This window comes from Bos javanicus, chromosome 21 (genome assembly GCF_032452875.1).
Source record: "Bos javanicus breed banteng chromosome 21, ARS-OSU_banteng_1.0, whole genome shotgun sequence".
Lineage (NCBI taxonomy): Eukaryota > Metazoa > Chordata > Mammalia > Artiodactyla > Bovidae > Bos > Bos javanicus.
This window is the reverse complement of record NC_083888.1, coordinates 28143509-28169906: the sequence shown is the minus strand read 5'-3', so window position 1 is coordinate 28169906 and position 26398 is coordinate 28143509. Positions and strand designations below refer to the sequence as shown.

At 45.6% G+C, this 26398-nt stretch overlaps 1 protein-coding gene across 6 annotated transcripts in view; it reads left to right on the top strand.

The window, feature by feature from the left end:
* TJP1 (tight junction protein 1) overlaps positions 1 to 26398 on the top strand; it is a 259314-nt gene that overhangs the window by 90775 nt on the left and 142141 nt on the right. The window contains exon 1 of one of the 6 annotated variants that reach the window (XM_061394643.1): positions 5768 to 5806. The exons of the other annotated variants lie outside the window; for them this stretch is intronic. Within the exon in view, the coding sequence (XP_061250627.1) occupies positions 5783 to 5806 (24 nt within the window). The 5' untranslated portion in view covers positions 5768 to 5782. Of the gene's footprint in view, positions 1 to 5767; positions 5807 to 26398 lie in introns of those variants that run through there. 6 annotated transcript variants of the gene reach the window in all.

Below are 26398 nucleotides of genomic sequence, written 5' to 3'. Positions count from 1 at the left end.
TTGATGTTTGATTTCCACATAAGCAGGAAAAACCCTTGACCATATTTCTACATGCAATTCTCTGCTTAAACTTAACGAAACCGTTCCATTTTAAAAAACAAATTGTCACAGGCAATAGAAAGTGGATACTGTACAATAATGTGGAATGGAAGAGATTGTGGGGCAAGTGAAATGAACCACCACCAACCACAACAAGGCCAGTCTTCATCCAAAGAAGGTGATGTGTATATGGTGGGATTGGGAGGGAGTTTTCTTATGAGCTCCTAGAAAACCAAATGATTAATTCCAACAAGTACTGCTCCCACTTAAACCAACTGGAAGCAGCACTGGACAAAAAGCATCCAGAATTAGTCAACAGAGAATGCATAGTCTTCCATCAGGATAACACAAGATCATGTGTTCCTTTGATGACCAGGCAAAAACTGTTACAGCTTGACTGGGAAGTTCTGATTCGTTTGCCTTATTCACCAGATGTTGTACCTTTGATGCCCACTAATTTCAGTCTTTACAGAATTCTCCTAATGGAAAAAATTTCAATTCCCTGGAAGACTGTAAATCACCTGGAATGGTTCTTTGCTTAAAAAGATAAAAAGTTTGGGGAAGGTGGAATTATGAAGTTGCTTGAAAAATGGCAGAAGATAGTGGAAAAAACTGGAAAATTCTTAGAGATGAGAATACCAGACCATCTTATCCGTCTCCTGAGAAACCTGTATGCAAGTGAAGAAGCAACAGTTGGAACCAGACATGAAACAACTGACTGGTTCAAAATTAGGAAAGGAATATATCAAGTGTTTATATTGTTACCATGCTTATTTAAATTGTATGCAGAGTACATCATACAAAATGCCGGGCTGGATCAGCTACAAGCTGGAATCAAGATGCTGGAAGAAATACCAACAACCTAAGATTTGCAGATGATACCACTCTAATGACAGAAAGGGAAGAGGAATTAAAGAGCCTCTTGATGAGGGTGAAAGAGGAGAGTGAAAAAGCTGGCTTGAAACTCAACATTCAAAAAACTAAGATCATGGCATCTGCATCCATCACTTTATGGTAAATAGAAGGGGAAAAAGTGGAAGTAGTGACTTTTTATTTTCTTGGACCCCCAAATCATTGCAGACCGTGACTACAGCCATGAAATTAAAAGATGCTTGCTCCTTGGAAGGAAAGATATGACAAATCTAGATAGTGTATTAAGAAGCAGAGACATCACTTTGCTGACAAAGGTCCATAGAGTCAAACCTATGGTTTTTCTAATAGTCATGTATGGATGTGAGAGTTGGACCATAAAGAAAACTGAGCTTTTGAGTTGTGGTGCTGGAGAGAGTCCCTTGGGCTCCAAGGAGATCCAACCAGTCAACCCTCATCCTAATCCTAGTTGTTTATCATGGACTATGGTGCTGGTGCGTGTGTCACTTAGCTGATGTGTTACAGTGAGCGTACACTGAGAGTCAGCTGGCCTGCCATCTTGGACCTAGCAGGTTCTAATCCGTTTATGTCATGTCCTTGGGCTATGTCATTCTTTTAGAGCAGCAGGCCCCAACCATTCTGGCACAGGGACCAGTTTTGTGTAAGACAGTTTTTCCAAAGTGCAGTGGAGTTCATGCTCCTAGGAGAACCTAATGCTGTCACCACTGGTCTGAGAGGAGGCGGAGGCTCAGGCACTAACTCGAATGTGGTGGGGGGCAGCTGTACATACAGATGAAGCTTTGCTCTGTTTCCCGAGGCTCACCTCCTGCTGTGAGGCCTAGGGTGGGGTCGGGGTCGGGAACCCGTTTTAAAGGTTTTGCTTGGCCCCCTTCCTGTCTCATTCTCTACTCAGAGATTTTTTCCAGGCTGAGTAGGAGCGTTGACCCTGCCTGTCAGGAAGTAAAAATCTGAATGTCTGATCTAGGGGCCTTAGGGGCAGGGTAGCTCCTTGTTTTAATCCATATGGGCTGGAATCCCCACATCATTGTTATCTGGATGTTATCTATCTCAGTAGCCTTCCTATGGGTCTTCTTGATGATGAAGCCCTTTCTGTAACAGCATCACAGCACAATAACTGTCTGTAAATGACAAAAAGACTTAAAAGTCACGATTAAATATTTGACTACAGTGTAATCGATAAAGAACCCTGATTACTAATGTGACAGCATTTTAAGATAACAACTAGAACTCTAGCATTATACCAGGACATATTCAAATTTTAGAAACCTCATATAATTTTTGGAAAGACCATATTAATAATATTCATCCATACAGTATTTTTTTCTGAACTTTTTATTTTGCGTTGGAGTATAGCTGATTAACAGTGTTATGATAGTTTCAGTTGGACAGCAAAGAGACTCAGCTATATGTGTACATGTATCCATTCTCCCCCAAACTCCCCTCCCATCCAGGCTGCCATATAACACTGAGCAGAGTTCCTTGTGCTGCACTGTAGGTGCTTGTTGATTGTCCATTTTAAATATAACTATGTGGACATGTCCATCCTAAACTCCCTAATTGTTTCCTCCCCCATTCTTCTCCTGAGCAACCATAAGTTCATTCTCTAAGTCTGTGAGTCTCTGTTTCCTACAGTGTATTTTTAGGTAGGTTTTTCGCTCCTGTGATAATGCTCTCCATGTAATTTAACATACCAAATATAATACTACTTAAATATTTCTCTGAGATGCCTCAGGGGCCCTTGGAAGCATCCCAAAGTTAGTTGAAAGTCAAATAAGTTTGAATAAAATTTGTATTTGGAAAGTTTGTCAAAAATTTGAAACACTTGATCAAAGACCACGGTCACTTTGAGACAATACTTATTTCTTAACCAAAGTTACAGGACATCTCAAAAGTAAATTCAGATCATTTAAAGGCAAAGAAAGTCCACACAATCGGTTATCAAAAACAGCATTCCGAGAAAACTTTATTCTCTTACCAGAAAGAAAATCAAACCGAAGTCTTACTTTACCTTATTTCCAACAGAATCCATTTACCCAACTGAATTCAATCCAGTCTTAGAAAATCCTGATCCAGCAAACTCTTTTCAGTATTTTTTCACAGGCAGGGTCTTGTCCCCCGATGCCCACCCCCACCTCTCATTCAGTTCACTTTGTCCAAAAGCTGCAGCCCCATGATGTCCACACTGGGCAGTGCGTGAGCTGGTGAGCTGAGTTCTCGCTGCCCTTGCTGGCCAGCCATCCTGCTGCCCTGGCCAGCAGGGCCTCCGTGTGTGAAGTCTTTCTTGATCACCTGAATCAGGAGGAGAGCGAGCTGCCTAGAAGCCCTAGGTCCCTGTAGTCAGCCTGCTCCTGCTGTGTTTATTGCAGGCTATGGGAATTGTGCTTCTATGTGTAAATATCTCCTCTCTGCTCAGTTGTAAACTCCTTGAGGGCACTGCTGTGACAGTGGTGCCTGTAACATCTGGGTATTCAGTAAAGTTTGTGGAACGAGAAAAGCCTGGATGTCCCTGTGAGGCAGTGAAGAGAAGGTACATGTCTGTTCTCCTGTCTACGTTTGGTGTTTAGTGAGTGTTCTAGTAGGGCTTCCCAGGTGACTTAGTGTAAAGAGCCCGCCTGCCAATGCAAGAGACTCAGGAGACGCGGATTCAACTCCTGGTTTGGAAAGATCCTCTGGAGTAGGAAATGGTAACCTAATCTAGTATTCTTGCCTGGAGAATTCCATGGACGGAGGACCCTGGTGGGCCTCAGTCCCTGGGGTCGCAAAGAGTTGGACACTGAGCACAGAGGCGTATGCATGACATGAGTGTTCTAGTTCAGAGTTGGTGTGGTGTTGTGATTATTGGATTACATTCTGCTCAACTCACCACTCTAACCTTGGACAGCCTGGATTGGAGTTTCTGTGTTTGAAAAGGTCCTCAAAATTCAGTGTAGAAAAGAATGAAATAGGTACTTATTAAAATTGTGGACACCTGGACTCTGCCCTCTGAGACTTGTCGGGCTACAGGGCTGAGCCGTGTAAGTACATCCACTTCCCCACCCCAGCCACATGTGAGGAGAACCACTGAGCAAGGTGACCTCTGTGGTGTCTCCAGCTCTGTTTTTAAAGGACACTTAGATAGGATGGACAGCTCTGTGAAGTTACTTTCTATCATCGGATGTTTAATTTCCTTTCCCTTTTGTGAGTTGGGTGCAGTCACAAGCACAGATAATGAGCGTGTGCCTCATTTAGTAGAAAAGGCATGTTTTCAGATCCTCTGCAAGGAGGGAGCAGTCAGTAGGGTGGCCGTTGCAGCAAGGAAACCCCATGTAGCTTTTGGCCTAAAGGCTTTTTCCCGAGAACTTTACCTTTCAAGAGTTTCCATATTTATCATCTGTTCACTTTATTAACACATTACAGCAAGTCCCCTACCTATGAACCTTCAAGTTGTGAACTTTGAAAGATGCGAATGTGCATTCCATCAGTGTCAGATGTGAGTGAAACTGCAGCTTGCCCTCCATCTCCTGTTGCTGACGACCCTTCAGCTCCACCATCTCCTACCTCCTCTCCCTCCTCCAGTCAGTAACTCTTCTTGCCTGTTCACTCAATGCCAGCCCCTGTGTGCCAGCTGCTGTACTGTACTCCTGTACTTTTCAATGTACTGTACTGTAGGATTAAAAATGTTTTATTTTTTGTGTTTGTTTCTTTATTATGTATTATTTGTGTGGAAAGTATTATAAACTATTACAGTACTGTACTATAGAGCCGATTATGTTAGTTGGGTACCTAGGCTAACTTTGTTGGACTTAGGACGATTGTGCTCTCAGAATGGAACTCATTCACGTATAGGGGACTTTACAAATATAGCCATGGACCACGGTTTTAATAATTTCACCCCCAAACATATGAGGCAATCAAGCTTCATGTATAATTTGTCTTGTCCTTCATTTCATTGAGCTGTAAATATTTGATGAATAGAATATATGCACAAATTCTAAAAGATTTATATAGTCACTGTTCTTTAAAATGCAATTCTTTTATCACTAGGTTTTTTCCTCTGGAAAAGAAAGGAAGAAAAAGCCTTATATTTAGAGGCAGAAATGAAACCCTTTCTCAAAGTACCTCTTTTTCTTCTGTGTTACATGGTCATTGTATTAAATGGCACTGATAGAATAAATGATGTCAGGATTAAAAGGGAAAACCCCACCATTGTACCACTGAAAAGTTGTGTGTGGGGGCTGTAAGGAGATGGGTTGCTGCAAGGAATGTGTGAGATTGTTGTGTCATCTTATGCCTCAGTCATGAATCACAAGTTGTCCTGGACTGAAAAGAAAATAGAGGTTGTTTAGTAATATGAACAGTTCAGAATGACAGAGAACACAGAGAGGGACGGTCTGCATTCCCTGCATTCTCAGGCATTGTGCACAAGCCGCCTCAAGCCCCGCCCTGAGAGTTGCCCTTGCAGGCTGTCCAGGGCCACAGGAAGTGGACCCAGCATTCTCTTAAGTCCTCAGGCAAGCCCACCGCTTGAAAGAGATGTTTTTGCTTTTATGAGATTCTAAGTTGAATTTCTTTGACATTAGTTGGAGGAAGCAGGTAGACTTCAGTGGGCTGTAGACTGTATTCCACATGCTGGGGTCTCTGCATCTTAGCATTGGAAGCAGATTTACCAGACTGTCTTTCCCAGCGGGAGCAGAAGTCCTGGAACTCAAGGAGAGGCATGTCTTTTCATTAATTACATCAGTTCTTTCAGAACCATTTTGAAAGAGTTTGAGTGCCTTAGTCATGTGAGCACTCCTCCCACTGAAGCCCTAGGAGTGGCAGCATCAGAAAGCTGAAAGAAGCCCCGACAGCAGTCAGGAGGCATTCCACAGTGATGACGTCGCCACTGGACAAGGAGGTTGGTCTGATCTTGGGTCTGTTTGCTTTTCCTAGTGACTTAAAATCCCTCCACCAGATTGATCCAACAGGTTTCCTTGTGGTTAGCGTTTTAACCTTTATTGGTCACATGAATTGTACCTGTGATTGTGATTGTGGGGAAGGTGGTTAGGTGGGGTGGGGGGTGGGGCGGAGGTGGAACTTTGTGGATGGTTGCTCTTCAGCTTTAATCCACCACCTAAATCTCTTGGGGATTTTGTATTTAAGCCCAGTTACAACTTTAACTGTGGTCCCCCTCCCATCCTCTGTGCCTGATAACCACGTGCCTCCTGGTCACTGTGTGGCCCCTTTCCTGCAGCCTGTTGAGTGCGTTGTTACCTAATGATTTAGGATGAACGTCACAAAGTCAGCTTGGAAAGGTTCTCCAGGTTCGACCAGGAAGTCTTTTCTTGCTAATGCTGGGGATGGGGACCGGAGAGTCATGTCATGTTCAAGGTCTGTGCTGTGGTGTATCTGTGAGTCCGCTGACACCTCTTTCCCCTCCCCCAAACCACAACACAGACAGACAAGCAGAGCATATGGTGGGACTTGGCCCGATGCAAGGGCTCACTTCCTTGGTCTGTTGGTCGGTGCTCTGGGGCAGCTTCAGGCCGGCTTGGGCTGAGGCAAGGGTGTCAGACTTTACTGTCCAGAAACACTTTTTAAATCTCACTGATTTATCTGGGAATTACTACTAAATATCCAAAGCTTCCTGAATAGGGGTGAAAGGTATGCAAGTTGTAGGTCAAATCTGCATCTGCTCTCACAACAGGAGATGAATTCTGGCTGGATAAAGCCTTTGTAGATGAGATGCTGTGTCTGTCAGTTTGTATCACCGCAGGTGAGCAGAGAAGGAAACCAAGCAGAAAGTCTGTTGCTTGTCCTTGGTTCAGCAGTGATGCTGGAAGGATGTGAGCGCAGGTAATGGAGCTCTAAAGCTTTACCTCCTTACCCACTGCATTGGACTACCTGGCTGCAAAGGATGCAAAAGACCATGGACAAGGTCACTGCTGTTTTTATTATTACAACTAGTATTATTGCTTTGTTATTAAAGACAAAAAAACCTGAATGTACATACACACAGAGAAATGGTTGAATCAACTGTTGCAGTTAATTGCACCAAGAAAGAAATAGTTGAGAATGTGGTGGAGACGAAAGCAATAAATGTAGTAAAAGCTTGTGTAATTTTGAAATTGACTCTGTATTAATGAGATGTGATTGTTTTCTTAAAACAATAAACAATGTGTTTCAGCGTAACTCTGTAGTAAAAGCTTGTGTAATTTTGAAATTAACTCTATTAATGAGAAACAATTGTTTTCTTAAAACAATATTTAACATGTTTCAGAGTAGCTAACAAGATGAATGTGTTTGTGATACAGGGGCTGACTTTGTCACTTGGTCCAGATCACATGCGGATATTGGGGTCCTGTCCCTGAAATACCAGTAGGAAGAGGACTGGTGTTGATGCTGATGACCAGATGGCTTTGCCCAGAGACACATTTCCTAGAACACCAAGATTTAGTTTTAAATCACTGAAAATTGATTGGCCTAATTAAATCATTAATGTAGCATTAGAAATCTGTGGGTGTGCACTTAGTCACTCTGTCATGTCCAACTCTTTGTGACCCCGTTGACTGTAGCTCACCAGGCTCCTCTGTCTGTGAGGTTCTCCAGGCAAGAATACTGGAGAGTGGGTTGCCATTTCCTTCTCCAGGGGATCTTCTTGACCAGAGATCAAACCCATGTCTCCAGTGTTTCCTGCATTGGCAGGCAGATCCTTTACCACTGAGACACCTGGGAAGCCCATGAGAAATACACATCTAAGGAAAATACTCAAGAGAGGAAAAAAAGGCGGTGGAGAATCTGGCCCCAATGTGTTGGCCCTAGGGGAGGTGGTGAGTCCTGGAGACACCTTGAGGAGGTGGGGGGGGGGGGCGGCGGGTGTGCAGCATGAGAGCAGGAGGGGACACAGATCAGCCCCAGGGCTTGTCTTCCTGCCTTTCTGAGATGCTGCTCGCCTGCTAACATGGTATTTGTTGTTCTCTTTATCCTGCTGTAACCCTTGTGTAGGAATGTGTGGGGGAGAGGGTGCTGGGGAGGCCAGGGCACTAGTCAACGTGCAGGTCACTTGCTCCGGTGCGTGCACGAACCCCCAGCCAGCCCTCCTCCCACACCAGTTTCCCTGCTGGCCCAGGCCGAACAGGAATGTTGTGCAAACAAATGCGGAAACAGAGACATACAAAAGGGAGACTGTTTTTCATTTCAGCCACTGACGTGCGTGATCAGAAATCACTCATGCTGTGGACTCTGTAATTGTGGGGACCTTTCAGAAGATGCCTGCAGAGACTTCCTCTAAGTGCTCATCTCTGCTCTAAGGACAGGTGGTGGTTGTAGACTCAACTATGACCTGTTGTGTGAGATGAGAGTGTATCAGTACCTTAAGAGCAAAGTACTCATCTGAGCCTCCATCTCAACTCCTTCCAGGAGTTCGTGGATCTGGGCAAGTCCTGGCTGCCCGTGGAGATCAAGTCAGTTTACATTGCTCTCAATAAGTCACAATTTACTGGCTCTTAAGAAACCATACTTTTAGGTAAAACAGGCAAATTTTAATTTAAAAAGTGAAAGGATTTGTTTTTAAAAGAAATGATCTTCCAGTTTTATGTCCTGGAGTCAAATGTGAAGTCAAATCCTCTAAAATCTTCTACGCCTGTTATTACTTTACATGAAACAGTAAAAACAGTGAACCTTGATGAGAGGAAGGTCCTGAGCTAGTTAAGGTCAGGGTTGAGTGTGCCACACTGAAGCAGAGGGGGAATGGATGTACTGTACAGAAAAGCAGCAGAAGGAAGGGATGAGTGAGGTAACTTGAATGAACTGAAACTCCAGCTTTGTGAGTGCACTGGCTCCTTGGGCCTCTCATGTGTTTCTGTCCTCATAAATGTGTGGCTCTGCCCCTAGCAGGGTCCTGACCCCTCAGAGCAGGTATGAGGGGTTCTCACATTTGTATCCACAGGTACGCTGGGTGTCAGGATTGTGCTGAGTTCTCTGGAGGCCCAGTTCCCCTGGGGCACACGCTTACTGGGCCGGAGTGGAAGGTCAGCTTCAGTTCCACAGTGGTTGGCTGGACTTAGTTGTGGCACTCCTTGCCTCTTGTGAGGGTCTGCGAGTGCCTGACAGGTGGGCACTTTGGGGGGCATCCACTTTAAGGAAGAGTTTCTTAAGTAACAGATCCCTTCAGTCTGGACAAGGTTTTGGGCTGCAGCCCCAGTGAGGAATAGACAGCAGTGAATGCTGCTTACCACCAAGAAAGGGAGTGGAAATCCAACTCCCTTTAATGTCGTTCTTATGGGTGTATTTGCTTTTTGTGATCGTAAAATGGTCCTGTTTTATACATATGCATGTCAGAATCAAGTAGGTAGTACTTTTATATGATGTTTGTGTGTGTAATACATACACATGTTGTTAGAAGCAGCAAGTATATTAATAGCTGTAATACTGGTGAAAAGTGTTGTGTCCGACTCTTTGTGAGCCCATGGACTATAGCCCTCCCTCTGTGCATCGGGTTCTCCAGGCAAGAATACTGGCGTGGGTTGCCATTTCTGATACAGCAGCTCGTTAAGCAGTCATGTTTAAAAGCCATTCCTCATTTAATAAGGAGCTGAATTGGACTTTTTGCCTCAAAAGCTCAACGATCAGATTTGCCAACAAATAAGAATGCTTAATCCTACATTTGTTGAAAAGGATGATTTTACTAGTTTTTACTGGTTTTAGAAAATTTCATTAACTTGGATTTTGAGAGACTGGCCATTCCTGGCTCATTGTAACGCCATTCTGTCAGCTCAGAAAGAGCATAGACAACAATTTGCTGAGGTTTCTCCTCTTTCATAATTGGGTACATTCCTGCCATGCCCTGGCATTGTCTCTGGCTGCTGCAGGCTGTGTCAGGGCTGTCGACAATTGCGCCCCGTGACTGGGGCATGCTGGTGGGGTCCCCCTCCTCCCCCTACTGCTCTTCGAGCAGCTTCCAGTGAGCTGAGGGCCTGATTGGTTCCGACAGCGCAGAGTGGGGACTTCGCTGGGCCCTGCAACCCCATCGGTGACACAAGGCCCACCCACCCTGCAGGCCATTCTCACCCATCACCCTCCTTCCCAGAGAGGAGCCAGGATGCAGGCCCCATGTGGCCTCAGAACAGGCCCTTCTTGTTTTATTCATGTGGCTGCACCCCCTCTCTGTCACTGCTGTGATGGTGGTGACACTGAGATGGGGACCCAAGGAGAATGTGGCCTGTCATCCCTGTCTGTGCATTAAGCTTCATGACCAGAACATCCCTATGGGTGGCACATTTTGGGGGAGAGGAGGAGGTGGCCGGGGAAAGCTGCCCTCCTTTCGGTCTCTTGTTTTGTTCTGATATGGACTTTGAGCCTCAGGGGTGGGAGCTTGTCCATTGCTGCACTGTGTGCAGCACTGATATATTTCTGTTCTCAGCAAAACATTCTCTGATGATCGGCAGTTGCATTTACGGTACAGGCCTTCTAGGTTTATCTGGAGCAGCATACCTTTGTGGTCCATCCCCTAGGAAGTGGCCAGGGTCTCGCTAGGCAGGTGGAGTCACCTTTACACCCTGCTGAGAGAAAGGGAGACCCGAGCTTGATATCTGCTCCATGAGAACATGGAAGCGTGACACTGAGGAAGCATACCAAGCATGGCAAATGTTGTTGTTCACTAAGTCATGTCTGACTCTTCGAAATCCCATGGACTGCAGCATGCCAGGCTTACCTGTCTTTCCCTGTCTCTCAGAGTTTGCTCACACTCTTATCCATTGTGACATCTAACCAACCATCTCATCCTCTGTTGTCGTCCCCTTCTCCTCCTCCTCCCTCAGTCTTTACTAACATCGGGGTCTTTTCTAGAAGTTGGATCTTCATGTCAGGTGGCCAAAACATTGGAGCTTCAGCTTCAGCATCAGTCCTTCCAATGAATATTCAGGGTTGCTTTCCTTTAGGATTGACTGGTTTGATCTCCTTGCTGTCCACGGGACTAGCAAACATTGCCTTCATCATAAGTGAATAGTCTTCTATATTCTGTCTATGTCTCTAATTTGATTTATTAGATTCTTTGTCTCTAATTTGACATTAGATTCTTTACTAGCTGAGCTACCAGGGAAGCCCAATTTGATTCATGAGAGGGGCCAACTCCCCAAACAGAGTAGTTTGCTTTCACACAGGATGGGTGGTGGCCACTGGGCCTGGGAGCAGGATCTACCTGTTTGATCTTCCCCTAGGTGTTTCTAGCTTCTAAATTAGGTTTTAACATCAAATGATGTCTCCTTTGAATCTGGGAACCACTAATATCCGCAGTTAATGTTTTAAGCCTGAAAGACCGAGAAAATGTCACACACGTGTTTAGTATCATTGGCAAAAACACAGTGGGTTGGTCTGTTTGTAAAAGAAATTCCTTTGCCAAATAGACATGAAAAGAAAAACTCAAAGCTGCTGGAAGTTCCTGGGCTTGGGGCCTTGCCCCTCCCTGCCAGGGCCCCAAGTGTGTGTGCCTGTGGCTTCATGGGCACCTGCTCTTGCACAGCTTTCTTCCAGGCCCCACGCATCCTGTGAGGCCCATTTCAGTTTGAGTGGCAGGAGGGACTTGGCTCAGGAACTGGGGGACTCAATTGCTTATGGAGGGTGAGATACCCCTAGAACCTGACCCAAAGTACCTACTTTCTCCAGGGTCTGAAACGTGTTTTGGTTACTCTATCCTTGAATTGTGCTTTGTTTATTTTTTCTGTTCTAGTCTGTGCTTTCATCTTTGTTTTCTATTTTAAATCTGAATGTGAATTTACAGTCCTTCATAATCATCTCTCTTTGAAACACAGTAAGGTGTAAGTCTAAAAAAAAGAGGTAGAACTCTTGAGAAAGTACAGAAAAAAAGATTTTGTCCCATAGTTGGACAGTGCAAGCACACTTATGCTCACAGTATAAATTCCTCTCTAACCCTAGAACAGTCCAGAATTTGTAAGAGAAGTAACCAGCAGGGCTGAGGTGTTTCCGATGGAAAGTTAAGTGTTGTCCTGTGCCCTTCAGCTGCGGCCTCCTGGGTCCCCTGTGGTCACTGTCGCGGTCCACTCGGCCCCCAGCCTTCCTCCCCGCTTTGGTGCTGCTGTTGTGTTCAGACCTGCGCTCCTTCGAAAGACCTCAGAAATAGAGAAGCATTTCTGAGGTCTTCCATTCAAAGAAGCAGTGTAAAAGCACAGTCATTGTTTATTAACCTATTTGGTTTGCATTTCTCACGTCTTAGAGCATGAAGTCTACTTCTGGGCTTATCACACCATGGGTACCTGCCGTTGTGTGATTGTTGTTGGATAGGAACCCACCCCAGACCTTGCTGACTTGTCTCTTGTTCACCTCGGTTCTCCCCAGAGTCTGCCCTGGGCTGGTGGTCAGCTGGGGTGTGGCAGGGCTCCTGTGGACCTGGGCTGGGTGTCCACGATGCCTCTCGAGTGCCCTCTGGGTTGAGTGTCAGGCTTCCTCCCAGGGCAGGTGCCCCAGAGATGGAAGCTGCCAGGCTTCTTCAGAATTCAGCCTCAGAGGTCATAGGGCTCCACGTCACTGCATTCAGGAGGTGGGGGTATCCCTGTGGGAAGAACGTGGGGGTCGTGTGGGTGTTGCCCTTGGAGATTGGCCACCACAGCCAGAAAACCAGCGGCAGACACTTCCCTATTTCACAGTGCTCCTTAAGGTCATTACAGTCTGCTCATTTTACTGTTACTCTCACAAGACTGGAAGTTCCATCTCTCTCTGACTCCATTTCCTGCTTTGAGTTCTTTTTCAGAACTGTCAGGGAAACAGCCCCAGAGCTGGTTAACCTGAGCCTGGAGTCGTAGCTGGATGCTTCAGTTATTAGCTCTGAGTGAGGGCAGTGTCCTCTTTGTAGGAACTGCTTTCCTTTCCTTTGTCAAGTGAAGACACTGAGCAGGATTCAGTGGGACCTGCTGGGCACGGCGCCTCCCTGCCGCTGGAGCTACTAGCCCTCAGGTGGCTGGAGAAGGCCCTGCTGTGGGTAGAGGACCTGCCTTGCTGCCCCGAGGTCCCCTGTGACCTGGGGCAGGTGGTCACACACGCACGGCCCTGATTTCCTCCCTTTATTGTGTTAATTTCCCCATCCTTCCTTGTCCTTTTCCTTGCCCTCAGTGTAAAGTGATCCGTTCTGATCAGCAGGCAAGTGTGGATGACCAGTTTCTGGTGGGCAGCAGGCTCTGAGAGAACAGGCTTTTGCTCAGAAGGAGGGTCCCCTTCCTCATGTCCTGGGGGGACAGTCCTGGCTGGGAGTTGATAAGGGCATGTTATGTAAAATCTGGAGGGCAAGCCTTTCCCTTGTAGGTCAGCATTCCGCCGCCAGCTAGGAGGGCTAATCAGCAGCAGCATTTTCTGTGCTCATTCCAGAGAGTTTCCCGGGGGCTCGATAAATCTAGCAGCCTGTTTACAGAAACATGGTTATTTAACAAACTCGTCTCCAGAGCTTGAGTCTGTTTTCACCCCCATCTCGCCCAGCCTGCCCCTTGTGTGAGACCGTTACTGTCTACTCTTGCTGCTCTGAATATTATTGTAACATGGTTTTGCACCCTTAATATAAAAGTTGCTTTACACACCAGTCATGTTAAATTCGTTAGAGAACTGTTGTAAAGTTCTTACTTTTTAGCCTCTCCCCTGTGTTTCAGTCCTGTCTCTCATCTGCCCACTTGTATTTCTAGCTAGCTAATTTAATTTGCCTTATTGATACGTTCACTCACCCGTTTGTTCATTTATTCAACAAATGTTACTTTGTATGCCTGGTGTGGGCTGTGTAATATTAGATAGGAAAGATGGGGCACTGGAGCCTGGCGACCTGTCTGCACAGGGTGTCTGGGACTGTCGGGAGGGCCCCGACGGTGTCCGCGGTCATGGGGCTGAACCTGAGTGCAGGGTGTCTCCAGGGGACAGTACTGCTGCTGCTGCACCCTTGGCCCTAGAGCAGCTCTCTGAGGGGATGTGTGTGTAGGGCAGATTCTTTGTGGCCCAGGCGTGCTGAGATGGATGTTCTCTACATTTGGGTAAACATTGCCACAGTCCCCAGAAACACTGCATTTAATGTGTACTCCCCTCCATGGTGTCTCTCTGCTTCATTCCAGGCCCTCTCCACTGTTTGCAGTGTGAAGGGTAAAATGAACAGCATCTCATTATTTGTTTTACCTCTTTAAATATGTGTGAAGTCAAGCATCTTCTGATTTTTGTTTTTGAGATGTGTATTTCTCTTCCCATGAATTTTCTGATACCTTCCCCATTATTCTGTTGCTTTATTTATTTTTGTCCATATGAGCACTTTCTAAAATAAGGAAGTTACCCTTTGTGTCTTGTCACTAATGTCTTCCCTGTTTGTTGTTTGGTTCTGAGGTTATGTCCTGCCCAAAAAGAGATCATTCTTCCGGCCTTGAGATGATGCACATCCTCACTGTTCTCCCAGGCTTCCTCTTATGCTTCGTGTTTGCATCATTAGAACCTTTGATTTGTCTAAGATTAATTGTGGTGTAAAGCATGAGGGAGTCTGGCTTTGTTTTTTCCAGATAGCTTCCTGGTTACATTTACACACGTTGATTGAGTGATCTTTTATTTATTTATTTGACTGCATGGGGTCTTAGTTGTGGCATGTGGGTGGTAGTTCCCTGACCAGGGGTCAACCCAAGCCCCCTGCATTAGGAGTGAGAGTCTTAGCCACTGTACTACCACGGAAGTCCTAAGTGATCTCTTTTCTTGAAATCCTATATTTATAATGATAGACCCTTATCATGGGCTTCCCTGGTAGCTCAGCAGTAAAGAATCTGCCTGTAGTGCAGGAGCCGCAGGAGACATGGGTTTGACCTCTGGATCAGGCAGATCCCCTAGAGAAGGACAAGACAACCCACACCAGTATTCTTGCCTGGAGAATCCCATGGACAGAGGAGTCTGGTGGGCTACAGTCCATGAGGTTGCAAAGACTTGGACACAACTGAAGCAACTTACATGTACGCATGCACCTTTATCATAAATTAAATTCTCTCATGTATGTTAATCCTTTTTGTGATCCAGTCATCTGTTTTGTTTCTTTTTCAACTCCAAACTGTATTGATATTGAAACTTCATAATATGTTTTATTATCTGCTAGAGCTAGTTCCTACTCATTACTTTTTTTCCCCCAAAATTTTGTTTTCCCATTGTGAAAACTTTTCTTTTTGCAAAGTTTGTTAGCAGTAGCAAAATCTTTCTCTTAGGTCCTCAGAACCAGTCTATAAAGGAAGTTTTAAAAAATTGAATTTGGGCTGTTTACCTTATTAGGGGATTCATTTTTTCAACAAATATTGGGGAAGCTACTGTCTGTTGATGCCAGACTCGATTGGCTGTTTCATTCTCTCGATTTTCTTCCCCTCTTTCCTTCTCTCTTTCAGTGTTTATAGGGTGATGGTCTGTGCGAACACTGAACTTGGTGGGAGACACAGAGGAGCACCAGACTCTGTTTCACTGATGGCGCCCCTGGAGCTGGGCCTCGACCTCAGGACTGGACACATGCAGGGCCTGGTCTCAGAGCTTGTGTAGACTCTAGAACACCGGGAAAGGCAAAGAAGGGAGTGAAGCCTCCCCTCAACCATTCCTATGTCCTGTTCTGAGCCTCCGTACAGCCCCCATGCTGGGCTAGCAGCCTTATGACTGACCAGTGGTTCTTAGAACTGACCGCTGATGCTGAATGCCTAGAAAATCACAGAGAAGCAGCTAGGAGCTGGCACTCAAAAATTCTACTAATTCTACTTGGAAATGTTTTCAAAACACATATTTTACACACTAAGACAGTCTCAAGGGAGTACATGCCCTCTCCTTCTCCTGTGGGAGGAGTGGAGGGCCGCGTTCTGAGCCTACCTTGGGAGGGAAGGAAGTGCTGTTCTCCTGCCCAAGTGCGTGGGCTGAGCGGGTGTGGAGGCAGGCAGGCCTTTTCTCCAGGGACCATGCTTGGACATCCAACAGGTGCCTTTACAGTTTTGCCTTTGTCCCCTCTTGTGATGGTCGTCAGGTAGGTCATTCATTTTTTCAGTTGGTTTCTTGTTCATTGTTGCCCTTGGCTTTTACACTTAAAGACCAGGTTCTAATATGGGCCAGACAGCCAGCACGACTTATCTGGGCATTGCTCAGCTTAGATGGCAGAGGTTTCTTGTGTCCAGGACAGCTTTGGTGCCCATCAGGAATCACTCGTTCCACTTCATACGGTTGATGTGGTACATGATTGATTTTGTGTGCGTGTGTGTTCAGTTGCTTCAGGCATGTCTGACTCTTTGTGACCCCATGGTCTGTAGCCTGCCAGACTCCTCTCCTCTGTCCGTGGGATTCTTCAGGTAAGAATACTGGAGTGGGTTGCCATTTCCTCCTCCAGAGGATCTGCCTGACCCAGGGATCAAACCCACATCTCCTGAATCGCCTGCATTCCAGGTGGATTCTTCACTGATGAGCCAGGGGAAGCCCCACAGAATTGATCTTAAGTGTTCTGAATAAATGTCTTGAGTCTAGTTTGGTTGGTCTTTTGGGAAGGTCTCAGGGAGCACAGACACACAGGCAACTCTGGGTCCCCACACAGACAGGACAGGACCCTAGTGACCTGTCCTCCTCCTCCTCCCTCCTTCCCCCTTTTCTTCTCCTTCCTTGTGAGGCTGGGGGCTCCTGATGCTGCCTCCCTGAGGTCCCATGCCCCCAGCCCACAGCCTCCCTGGCAGGCTCGGCTGAGGACAGCCACTGGACCTCTCCTCCTGATGGCTCACTCCCAACCAGAGGCATCTGTGTTTACTGAACGTGCCTTTCCCCTCCATCAGTTTATTGTCGTAAAGGACACGCTGTAGTCTTCAGTGGATCCAAAGCACTGGAATGCTTTCCAAACATTCCAGACTATTTTCTAATCTGACATTTGACTTCTATGAGAGCAGCCTGTTTGTTTTTGTCCCGCAGAAAACATACGCTAAGGGCAGCTTTTGTAATATAGTAAATAAGATCCCACACGAATTCCACATAGCCTGCTGTGCAGGGAGTTCACATAATAAGGTGAAGAATGCTGGTCATTTGTGTTCCCACTGGCCTGGACATTTCACCCCCCTCCCCTTGCATCTGTCAAAGCCGTGTTGCAGCACACAAATGATGTAGTTAAACGTACTGATGGAAATGGATGGTTTCTCTTCATAAACAACCAGAACCATTATGGCAACTACCCTGTATGTTCAGTGAGGGTGAAGATGGGCTCTAAATATAGTCAGTGACTTAAGCTAATGCTCCATTTGTGAGGGAAAAATGTGTTGAAATTCAGGTGGGTGTTACAGAAGGGGCAGGGAGGTAGGGGGCAAGACTCGGGTGCATGGGAGAAAGTCATGCCAGACATACAGGCAGATTCCACAGAGTAGAGGTAACAGAGAATTAATATGCTGCTATTTTTGAAAAGGAGAAGGTGTCACATCACCAAAAGGAGAAGAAAAAAATTCTTAAAGCTGTGTTTACATCAAGTTTATGTCGGCTCTGTGTTTCCTTTCTTCTGAGGGCCTGTGATGGAAGAATGCGTCTGCAGTTGTTATCTGCAGGTTTGTTTCTGTGTCACTAACAGCCAAGGGCAGGGACTTCTCTCGGAGACCGTGTGTGCCTCCCACTCGGCAGAGCCTGGTCATGAGACTAGATCCCTGTGTGTGTGTGCACGCTCGGTGGTGTCCGACTCTGTGCAACCCCATGGACTGCGGCCTGCCGTGCTCCCCTGTCCGTGGGATTTCCCAGGCAAAAATACTGAAGTGGATTTCCATTGCCTCCTCCAGGGGATCGTCCTGACCCAGGGATCAAACCTATGTCTCCTGCATTGGCAGGTGGGTTTTTACCACTGGGCTACGTGGGAAGGCCCCCTTCAACAAGCTGCTTCTGCCTTTTTAGCTTCCCTGTTTGTCTCTCTTGTCTGCTCCTTCACTCCTCTTCTACGTTCTGCAGCAGCTGTTAAGGCTCTGGAGGGCCAGATCCACCTCTTGTCTGGTGTTGGTGATGGTACCTGGCTCAGGCCTCATGTGAGGTGCTGCCGGGTGTGTGTACATCTTCTCTCGCCCCGCTAACTGACAGATGCAGATTGGTCTTCCTCTAGGTGTGCAGCGTGGCTCCAGATTCTTCACCATGTCTGTGTACCTTCATTCATCTGTCAAATATCTATTACAATACTTTTTACAAATACAGATGTACTGCTAAAGATGATCATATTATGAAAGGCCCCCAGTTCTTATGGATATTGCAAGTTTCTTTCCATGTTACAGTCACCCTGAAGCTGAGGGAAGCCACAGCCTACTCTGTGGGGAGAAGTGTGTGTTGAGGCTGCACCAGACCCGGCAGAGTAGAATCTTCAACAGGATGGAGAAGAGTGAGAGGCAGAGCTCAGGTTAACATGCGCAGCTTGTCCGCTTCGTCTGACGGGCACCGGGGCTGTACACAGATGCCCTTGGTTAGCATCTTACCATTTGCTGCTGTCGGTAGCTGCAGAAAGAGTGGTTCTTATCCTGTCAGGAGGATTGGTATTGACTTATGTAGCTAAAACCAGGAACAGCCATCTGATCTTGTCCTCGAATAGTTTCCTGGTCCTGTTACATCTTGCTCATCCTGTTAAAACTCAGTTGCAGATTCTAGCTCAAGTGAATTAGGAAGATCCTAGCTCATGTGAGCTCTCATGGTTTCCTGAATGTTGACATCAGACCTGGAAGGGCCAGGCCATCTTATATCTCCTGGAGGAGGAGGAAAAAAGGCTTAAATTTAAGCCTTCTAAATTTAGTTAATGTTTGCTTCTTATCATAGAACTTTTGTTTCAATTTTAAAGAAGAGATTTACAAGCAAAATACAGGTGTTTGTAAAGCAAAAAGTTGAAAGGAATGATAAGTAGCAGACGTGTTTACCACTCAGTGCCCAGTAAGACAAAGAAAAAGGAAGCCAGATGTAAACTGAAGAGAAAGCGCCTGTGTGGCCAGCGGATAAGTGCAGTGGGGATGGCGATGATGGAGCAGGACTCACTCCAGCCCCTCCAGCTGGAGCTTCAGCCCCTCAGTCCTGGAGACCTCAGGGTCAGATGCTAGGTTGCTTGTCTTTTGTGTCCCTGATTTGGGTTGAAAGCTCTGTTGACTTGAACCTGACCCAGAGGCCTCCAGGCAACTGGACCAGAAAAGAACTTGCAGATAACTATCCTGACAGTGGGTGTCCCGTGCAGTTCTCAGTAGTGACCACGGCCTGAGACTGGGACCTTGCTAAACTCACGACTTAGCACCTAAGCCGGGTACAGTCCCTCCCCTCAAGGAGCTTACGCTCTGAAAGATCTGAAAGAAGGAAGCGGTGAGCAGACTTCAGAAGAGAACGTCTTCTCATCTTGAGAGAGAAATCTTTGGAGAGGTACCAATTGAAGACAAAGGAAGTGAACAGTGTATCACTGACCAACCCCTCGAAATGTCCAGGCAGCCTTGGAAAAGCTGAAGCCTGTAGTTTAAAAGAGCCTGCGCTGCTCAGGGAATGACAGGTAAGAACTTTCCGCAGTTTTCTGTCGTAAGGAAACGACAGAAACTTTCCTTCAGCAGGAAAATAGAAACCACAGTTGACTCGCCATCTTGAAGGACTGGCCATGGAGGCTGGGAGCCAGCAGTGCAAACTGTTGCAAGCAGCAGATTCAACAAAGGTTTTGTCCTTCTCCTGAGAGCAGGTGGTGGGTGGGAGGGTGGGTGGGACACACCCAGGTCCTGAGGCCAGCCTTACTGTTCGGTTCTACACCCCCAGAGGACTGGCAGCAGCTGCTTTCTCACTTTCCCCCGAGAGCCACCTCAGCTTATTTCTCTCTAGACTAGACCCAGGTGGTGAACTGAAAGGCTCACAGGGCCTGACCAGCTGCATCCTTGATTCTCCTGCCAGGCAGGCCTGAGGAGGGAGCGCTGGCTTCTAGCGCCCCACGGAGAGCTTCTCCTCACCCTTAACCCCCAGCAGGCATTTGAGGTCAAGATGTGTTAAAGGTGCCAAACAGCACTTCTCTGCCAGCTGCATCAGAAACCTGGGGGTGGGCTGAGGACTCTGCACTGGGCCCCTGTCAGGAGCTGTTCCAGGGCCTCCTGTTGCCTAGGACCCACCACTACTGTTGCCTGGCACCCACCACCCCTGTTGCCAGCCGCTGATTCCTGATCTGGTCTGCTGGAGCCTCTTCCGCGTGGACATGCAATGCTCCACAGCTGCCCGGGCTTCATCCTGTCTGCTCTCACTCCCTGTCCTGTTGGCCCTGGTTTAAGGCCCCACCTCTCAGGTGACTATGTGTGTGTGCTGTGACAGCCCAGCCTAGTGGTTTCCTGAGTGAGTTTTCTTCTGCTGGAATGACCCTTGCCGCATGGTGCATCTTAGCTTACATCACCCATTAACTCAGTCTCTTTGTTGCCATCCCGTGCCATTCTTCCTGTTTCTGTGCTTATTTCTGATTCATTGTATTTATATTCCAACATGGCAATGTTTGTGAAATTCTAAACAGTGGGAACCAGGTTCTCTTTCTTCCTGTAACTTCCTTTTTTCCAAATACAGAGCAGTTTTACCTCAGTCTGTCTGGGCCTAAAATTTCTCATCTATGAAATGAAGGTACTAGAGGTGTCTACCACCACCAGAATTTCGTGGTTCTTGACTGGAGGTACCCATCAAGGTCACCTAGAGTCCCATGTGTGTGCTGGACAACACATGGACGTCCCATATAGAGTCATGAACTGGGGCCCCTGTTTTGCTCCAGACACTAAAATTGACTCAGAGTGGATCACAGACCTAAATCATGAGAAGAGAACCCAAGGCTAAACCTTTCTGACATTGGAACAAGCAGTGGATTCTTAGATACGACAACAAAATCACAAGTGACCAAAGAAAAAACAGATGTGTTAGACCTCATCAGTGTTATAAACTTCTGTGCTTCAGAGGACGCCATTAGTAAAGTGAAAGAACAACTCACGAAATGGAAGGAAATACGTGCATGTCACACATCTCCTAAGGGCTTGGTGTCCAGAAAGTATAAAAGACTCTTACAAGTCAGCTATGAAGAAGCAATGACAGGAGACTTGAATAAACAGTTCTCCAAGGAAAGTATTCAAATGGCCAACAAGCATGTGACGCTCAGCATTACTGGCTGTCAGGGAAACACAAATCAATATCACATTAGATGCCACTTCACACCACTGGGTCGGCTATAATCAAGATAAATAGTCACAAATGTTGACTAAAAAGTGGAGAAACTGGAACCCCTGTGGATGCTGGTATGAACGTAAAACAGTGCAACTGCTATGTAAAAAAGTTTACAGTTCCTAAAAATGTTAATATAGATCACATGGTATAGTTACCATTTTTTTGTTGTTGTTGTTCAGTTGCTAAGTTGTGTCTGAAAACTGTCACTAAGTCATGGCAAGAATACTGAAGTGGTTTGCCATTCCCTCCTCCAGTGGACCACGTTTTGTCAGAACTCTTTACTGTGACCCGTCTTTCTTGGGTAGCCATGCACGGCGTGGCTCATAGCTGCATTGAATTATATAAGTCCCTTTACCATGACAAGACTGTGATCCGTGAAGGGGAGAGTCACCATGTGACCCAACAATTCCATTCCTAAGGGTATGTATATAAAAGAGTTGAAAATGTACGTTCACTCAAGAACTTGTACATAGACATGTAGCAACTTTATTTCATAATAACCCCAATGTCCATCAGCTGATATATGGGTAAACAGATTGTGGTACATCCATATGATAAAATATTACTCAGACATGAAAATAAATGGAATACTGACACATGCTGCAACATGGGTGAACCTTGAAAACATTGTGTGTGTGAGAGAAAGAAGCCAGTCACAAAAGGCCACATATTCTATCCTTCCATGCATATGAAATACTCAGAGTAGGCAAATTCAGAGGCAGAAGATAGATTAGTAGTTGCCAGGGACTAGAAGGTTGGGATGGAAAAGGAAATGGCAACCCATTCCAGTATTCTTGCCTGGAGAATCCCAGGGATGGGGGAGCCTGGTGGGCTGCCGTCTATGGGGTCGCACAGAGTTGGACACGACTGAAGCGACTTAGCAGCAGCAGCAGCAGAAGATTGGGAAGGGGAGCAGAGTAGGGTGTGACGATTACTTGGAACGAGGTCCTTAACGGGGTCCTGAAATTGTTCAGAAATTAGATACTGGTGATAGTTGCACTTCTTTGTGAATATACTAAAAACCACCGAGTTTGTACACTTTCAAACAGTGTCTTTGTATGTGAATTACACAAATCTCAAGAAAGCTGTTTTGTTCAATCCCTGTGAGAGCTTTTCTAAAGTACATATAGCATCTTCTGTTCTCATATCCTGGTTCAGCTTCAGCAGGACTGGAACATGTGTAGGGTTCCACCCACAAGACTCATAGTAAACAGTAGTCCTGTCTGCAGTGCACACACTTGGGTTACCCTGGAGCAAGTGTGGCATGTTCTCTCAGTAGGTGAGTATAGCTGTGCAAGTCTGACAGTGCCTTGGATGACCTTAAGATGAGTGGAAAGGAGAGCCTGTGATTCCAGCCTGCTGTCCGGATCCAGGCAACAGGGACAGGAGGAGAGGAGGGCAGTGAGCTGAGGGTACGAAGGACTCCCGGGAAGAGTGAGGCCAGAAAGTGGGATGTGATCCTCCAGGGGAGGGACACAGTCCCCAGGAGAGTGATGCAGTCCCCAGGGCGGGGATGTGGTGTGAGGTCATCCTCTCCTTGACAGGGGTCTGGAGGCAGGGCAGAGACAGAGGGTGTGTCAGCGGGACACACGTCCTTGTGGTTTCATTCCGGTGGTGGCCAGCATATCTTTGAAGAGGTCCTGCAATCAGTTTTTCTCCCCGAGATATTTTCTTGTCAAGTTATAAAATCATTGTAGCAAAGGGAAGTGCACTCAGTATTTTGTTATTACATATAAGGAAAAGAATCTGGAAAAGAATAGATATAAATGTTGCATGTATATATATATGTATATGTGTGTATACATGTGCATATGTGTATATATGTGTGTGTGTGTGTGTATATATATATATATATATGAAATTAAAAGATGCTTGCTCCTTGGGAGAAGAGCTATGACAAGCCTAGACAGTGTATTAAAAAGCAGAGACATCACTTTGCTAACAAAGGTCCATATAGTCAAAGCTGTGGTTTTTCCAGTAGTCATGTATGGATGTGAGAGTTGGACCATAAACAAGGCTGAGCGTCGAAGAACTGATGCCTTCTCCGAACTCTGGTGTTGAAGAAAACTCTTGAGAGTCCCTTGGACTGCAAGGAGATCAAACCAGTCGATCCTAAAGGAAATCAACCCCGAATACTCATTGCAGGGACTGATGCTGAAGCTTCAATCCTTTGGCCACCTGATGTGAAAAGCTGACTAACTGGAAAAGACCCTGATGCTGGGAAAGATTGAGGGCACGAGGAGAAGGGGATGACAGAGGATGAGATGATTGGATTGTATCATCAGCTCAATGGACATGAGTTTGAGCAAACTGTAGGAGATAGTGAAAGACAGGGAAGCTTGGCGTGCTGCAGTCCATGGAGTCTCAAAGACTTGGATGCGACTGACTGAACAAAAAAAATATATCCATACACACATAACTGAATCACTTTGGTGTACAGTGGAAACTAACTCAACTACATTTTAAAAAGTCATGAAATGATTGAGCACAGATGTAAAAATAAAAACCAACCAAAAATTAATTTCCACCATACAGAGAAATGTATGGCACAAAACAGTTGACTTTCTAAATAAGATGGTCCTGTAAATAAGACAGACCCACGGACAAGACCATCCAGAAGCAAGCTGGTGTGCTTTCAAGTGTGATGTTAAAGCTGACTTCCTGGTTGGACTTCAGGAAGATGACACTGTTAATGTTAAAATTGGAATGTTAATACAGAAACACTGGACAAAACCCCAAAGGTGTAAACACTTAGAAGATTTTAAAACAAATGAGGATTTTTCTGGTGGTCCAGTGGCTAAGACTCCAGTCTCCCATTGCAGAGGGCCCGGGTTTGATTCCTGGTCAAGGAACTAGACCCCACCATAACTAAGAGTTCACATGCCACAACTAAAGATTCTGTGTCCTGTGACTAAGAATCAGCACAGCCAAAAAATAAACAAAAGAAATAAGGCCATTCTTTTAATAATAGAACACTTTCTAATAATAATAATCTTGGAAATGAGGCAGTGTTTGTTACAAGCCACTAACTGAAAATACAGGCTTGTTTATTTAAGAGTACCCAGTATGGGGACTTCCCTTGTAGTCTAGTGGTGAAGACTCTGTGCTTCCGCTGCTGGGGGTGCTTGGAGGTGTGAGTTTGATTCCTGGTTAGGAGTTAAGATCCCACAGGCTTCGTGGTGTGACCAAAGAAAAAAACAAACAAACAAACAAAAAAAACAGTCGTAATTATCTCCCAGCTGCCACAGGCAGGCTGTATGTTGGCCAGAGGCCCCTGGAGCAGGGCACTTGAACACCGTCCTCTATCTTTCATTCTGTTTGGCTGAAGAAAGGCCTCCTCTGCTTTTCTTGTCCATGTGGCAGAAAAACACGGCCAGGTCCCAAGGGTGGGTCCACGTGTGAAGGAGACAGACCTTCAGGTGTCACCTGCTCTGGCCTTTTAAAAACTTTAATTGTAACCACCTCTTTTCAGTCCAACGGTAACCATTCAGGAAGTCTCTTGTATTGTAAAAGTTTGTAAATTTTATTAACTTAAATTCATCTATCCTTTAAAATTTCTTTAATCCATGTCATGCTTAGAAGGGTGACCTCTCCTAGTGAAAGATTGTTGAAATATTCTTCTGTTCTTTTTATTTTAAAATTTTTGCTCCCACATTTATTTCATGACGTGGTTTAAGATCAAAATACAACTTCATAATACCAGGAGGATTCCTTCACTCCAAAAGAACTTCGTGGTGATTAGCAGTCACCCCGAGTTACCCTCCCTTGAGCCTCTGTCAGCACCAGTCTATGGATTTGCCTTTTCCCAGTGTTTCATACAGATGAGCTAATGCAATATGTGGCCTTTCATGTCATGCTTCTTTCATTTAACATGATGTCGTCAAGGCTTATTCGTGTGGCAGCCACACTTTGCTCCTTCTTAGGGCTGCTCTGTGTGAACAGACCACAGTTTTTTCAGTCATCAGTTGGTGGATGTTTGTGCTGTTTCTGCTCTTCAGTTATTGTGACATAATGCTGCTCTAACTGTTTACAAGTTTTTATCGAGGTGTATGTTTTCAATTCTCTTGGGCGTGGGATTGCTGGTAACTCTGTGTTTGACATTTTGAGGAACTCCTAGACTTTTCTCTAAAGCAGCTGAGCCATTTTACATCCCCATCAGTGATACATGGAAGTCCAGCTTCTCTGTGTCCTCCCACTTTTGTTTCTATTGGTCTTTTTGATTATAGCCATCCTCGTGGTTGTGAAGGGGTGTGTCATCATGGTTTTCATTTGCATTTTCCTAATGACTGTAGTCCACCAGGCTTCTCTGTCCGTGGGTTTCTCCAGGCAAGAATACTGGAGTGAGTTGCCATTTCCTTCTCCAGGGGATCTTCCCGACCCAGGGATCACTCATGTCTGACTATGTCTCCTACACTGGTAGGCGAAATCTTTGCCGCTGAGCCGCCCAGGAAGCCCACTCTTTCTGGCTTGTTTAATTTGTCTTCAATTCCTGTGTAGTTCATTGTCACATACTGTATGATACAAGGATAGGAATCCTTCCCCATCCCCACCCTACCCTACCTGGGTCCAGCCTTCGTCCTTGTAAAGCTTACTGATTTGATACTCTCTTTCCTGTTACTGGCTTTACCATAGATTAATTCTCTTATATAACAGGATTTATTTCTCTGTTATCTGTTCTGCTCCATTTAGCTTCTTCCTTATGTTTTATTAGTTATACCTTTATGTCATGTCTAGTATCCAGCAGGTCTTGTTATCATCATATCTGTCAGTTTACCTCATAAATCTTTTTTATCACTAGATTTTTATATCATTTGTACTTTGGGGTCATTTATATTCCTTTGAAAAATATATTTGGGATTTTTTTTTTCTCATTGTGTCAAACAAACTTGAGACTAACTTCCATCTTACAGTGTTTAGTCCTTCGCTCAGCAGCTGGGCATGTCCCACTTCTTGACTTAAATAAATAAACAAGTATAAATAATAATTAAGAAAATAGTAATTAACTTTTTTCTTTGTTTTCATATAGGTCCATGCATAGTTGGCTAAAGTTATTCCTTGATACTGTGTTTCATATTTTCACACTTTTGTGAGCTAGAGCTCTAAGGTATTCTTTTTTAAAAAAATCTAGTTTTGGCTGTGCTGGGTCTTTGTGCTGTGCGGGCTTTTCTGTAGTTGCAGTGAGCAGGGGTTACTCTCTGGTTGCGGTGTGCTGTCTTCTCACTGAGGTGGCTTCTCTTGTTGCAGAGCACAGGCTCTAGGTGCTCGAGTTTCAGTAGTTGCAGTGCGTGGGCTCAGTAGTTGTGACTTCCAGGCTCTAGAGCACAGGCTCAGTACT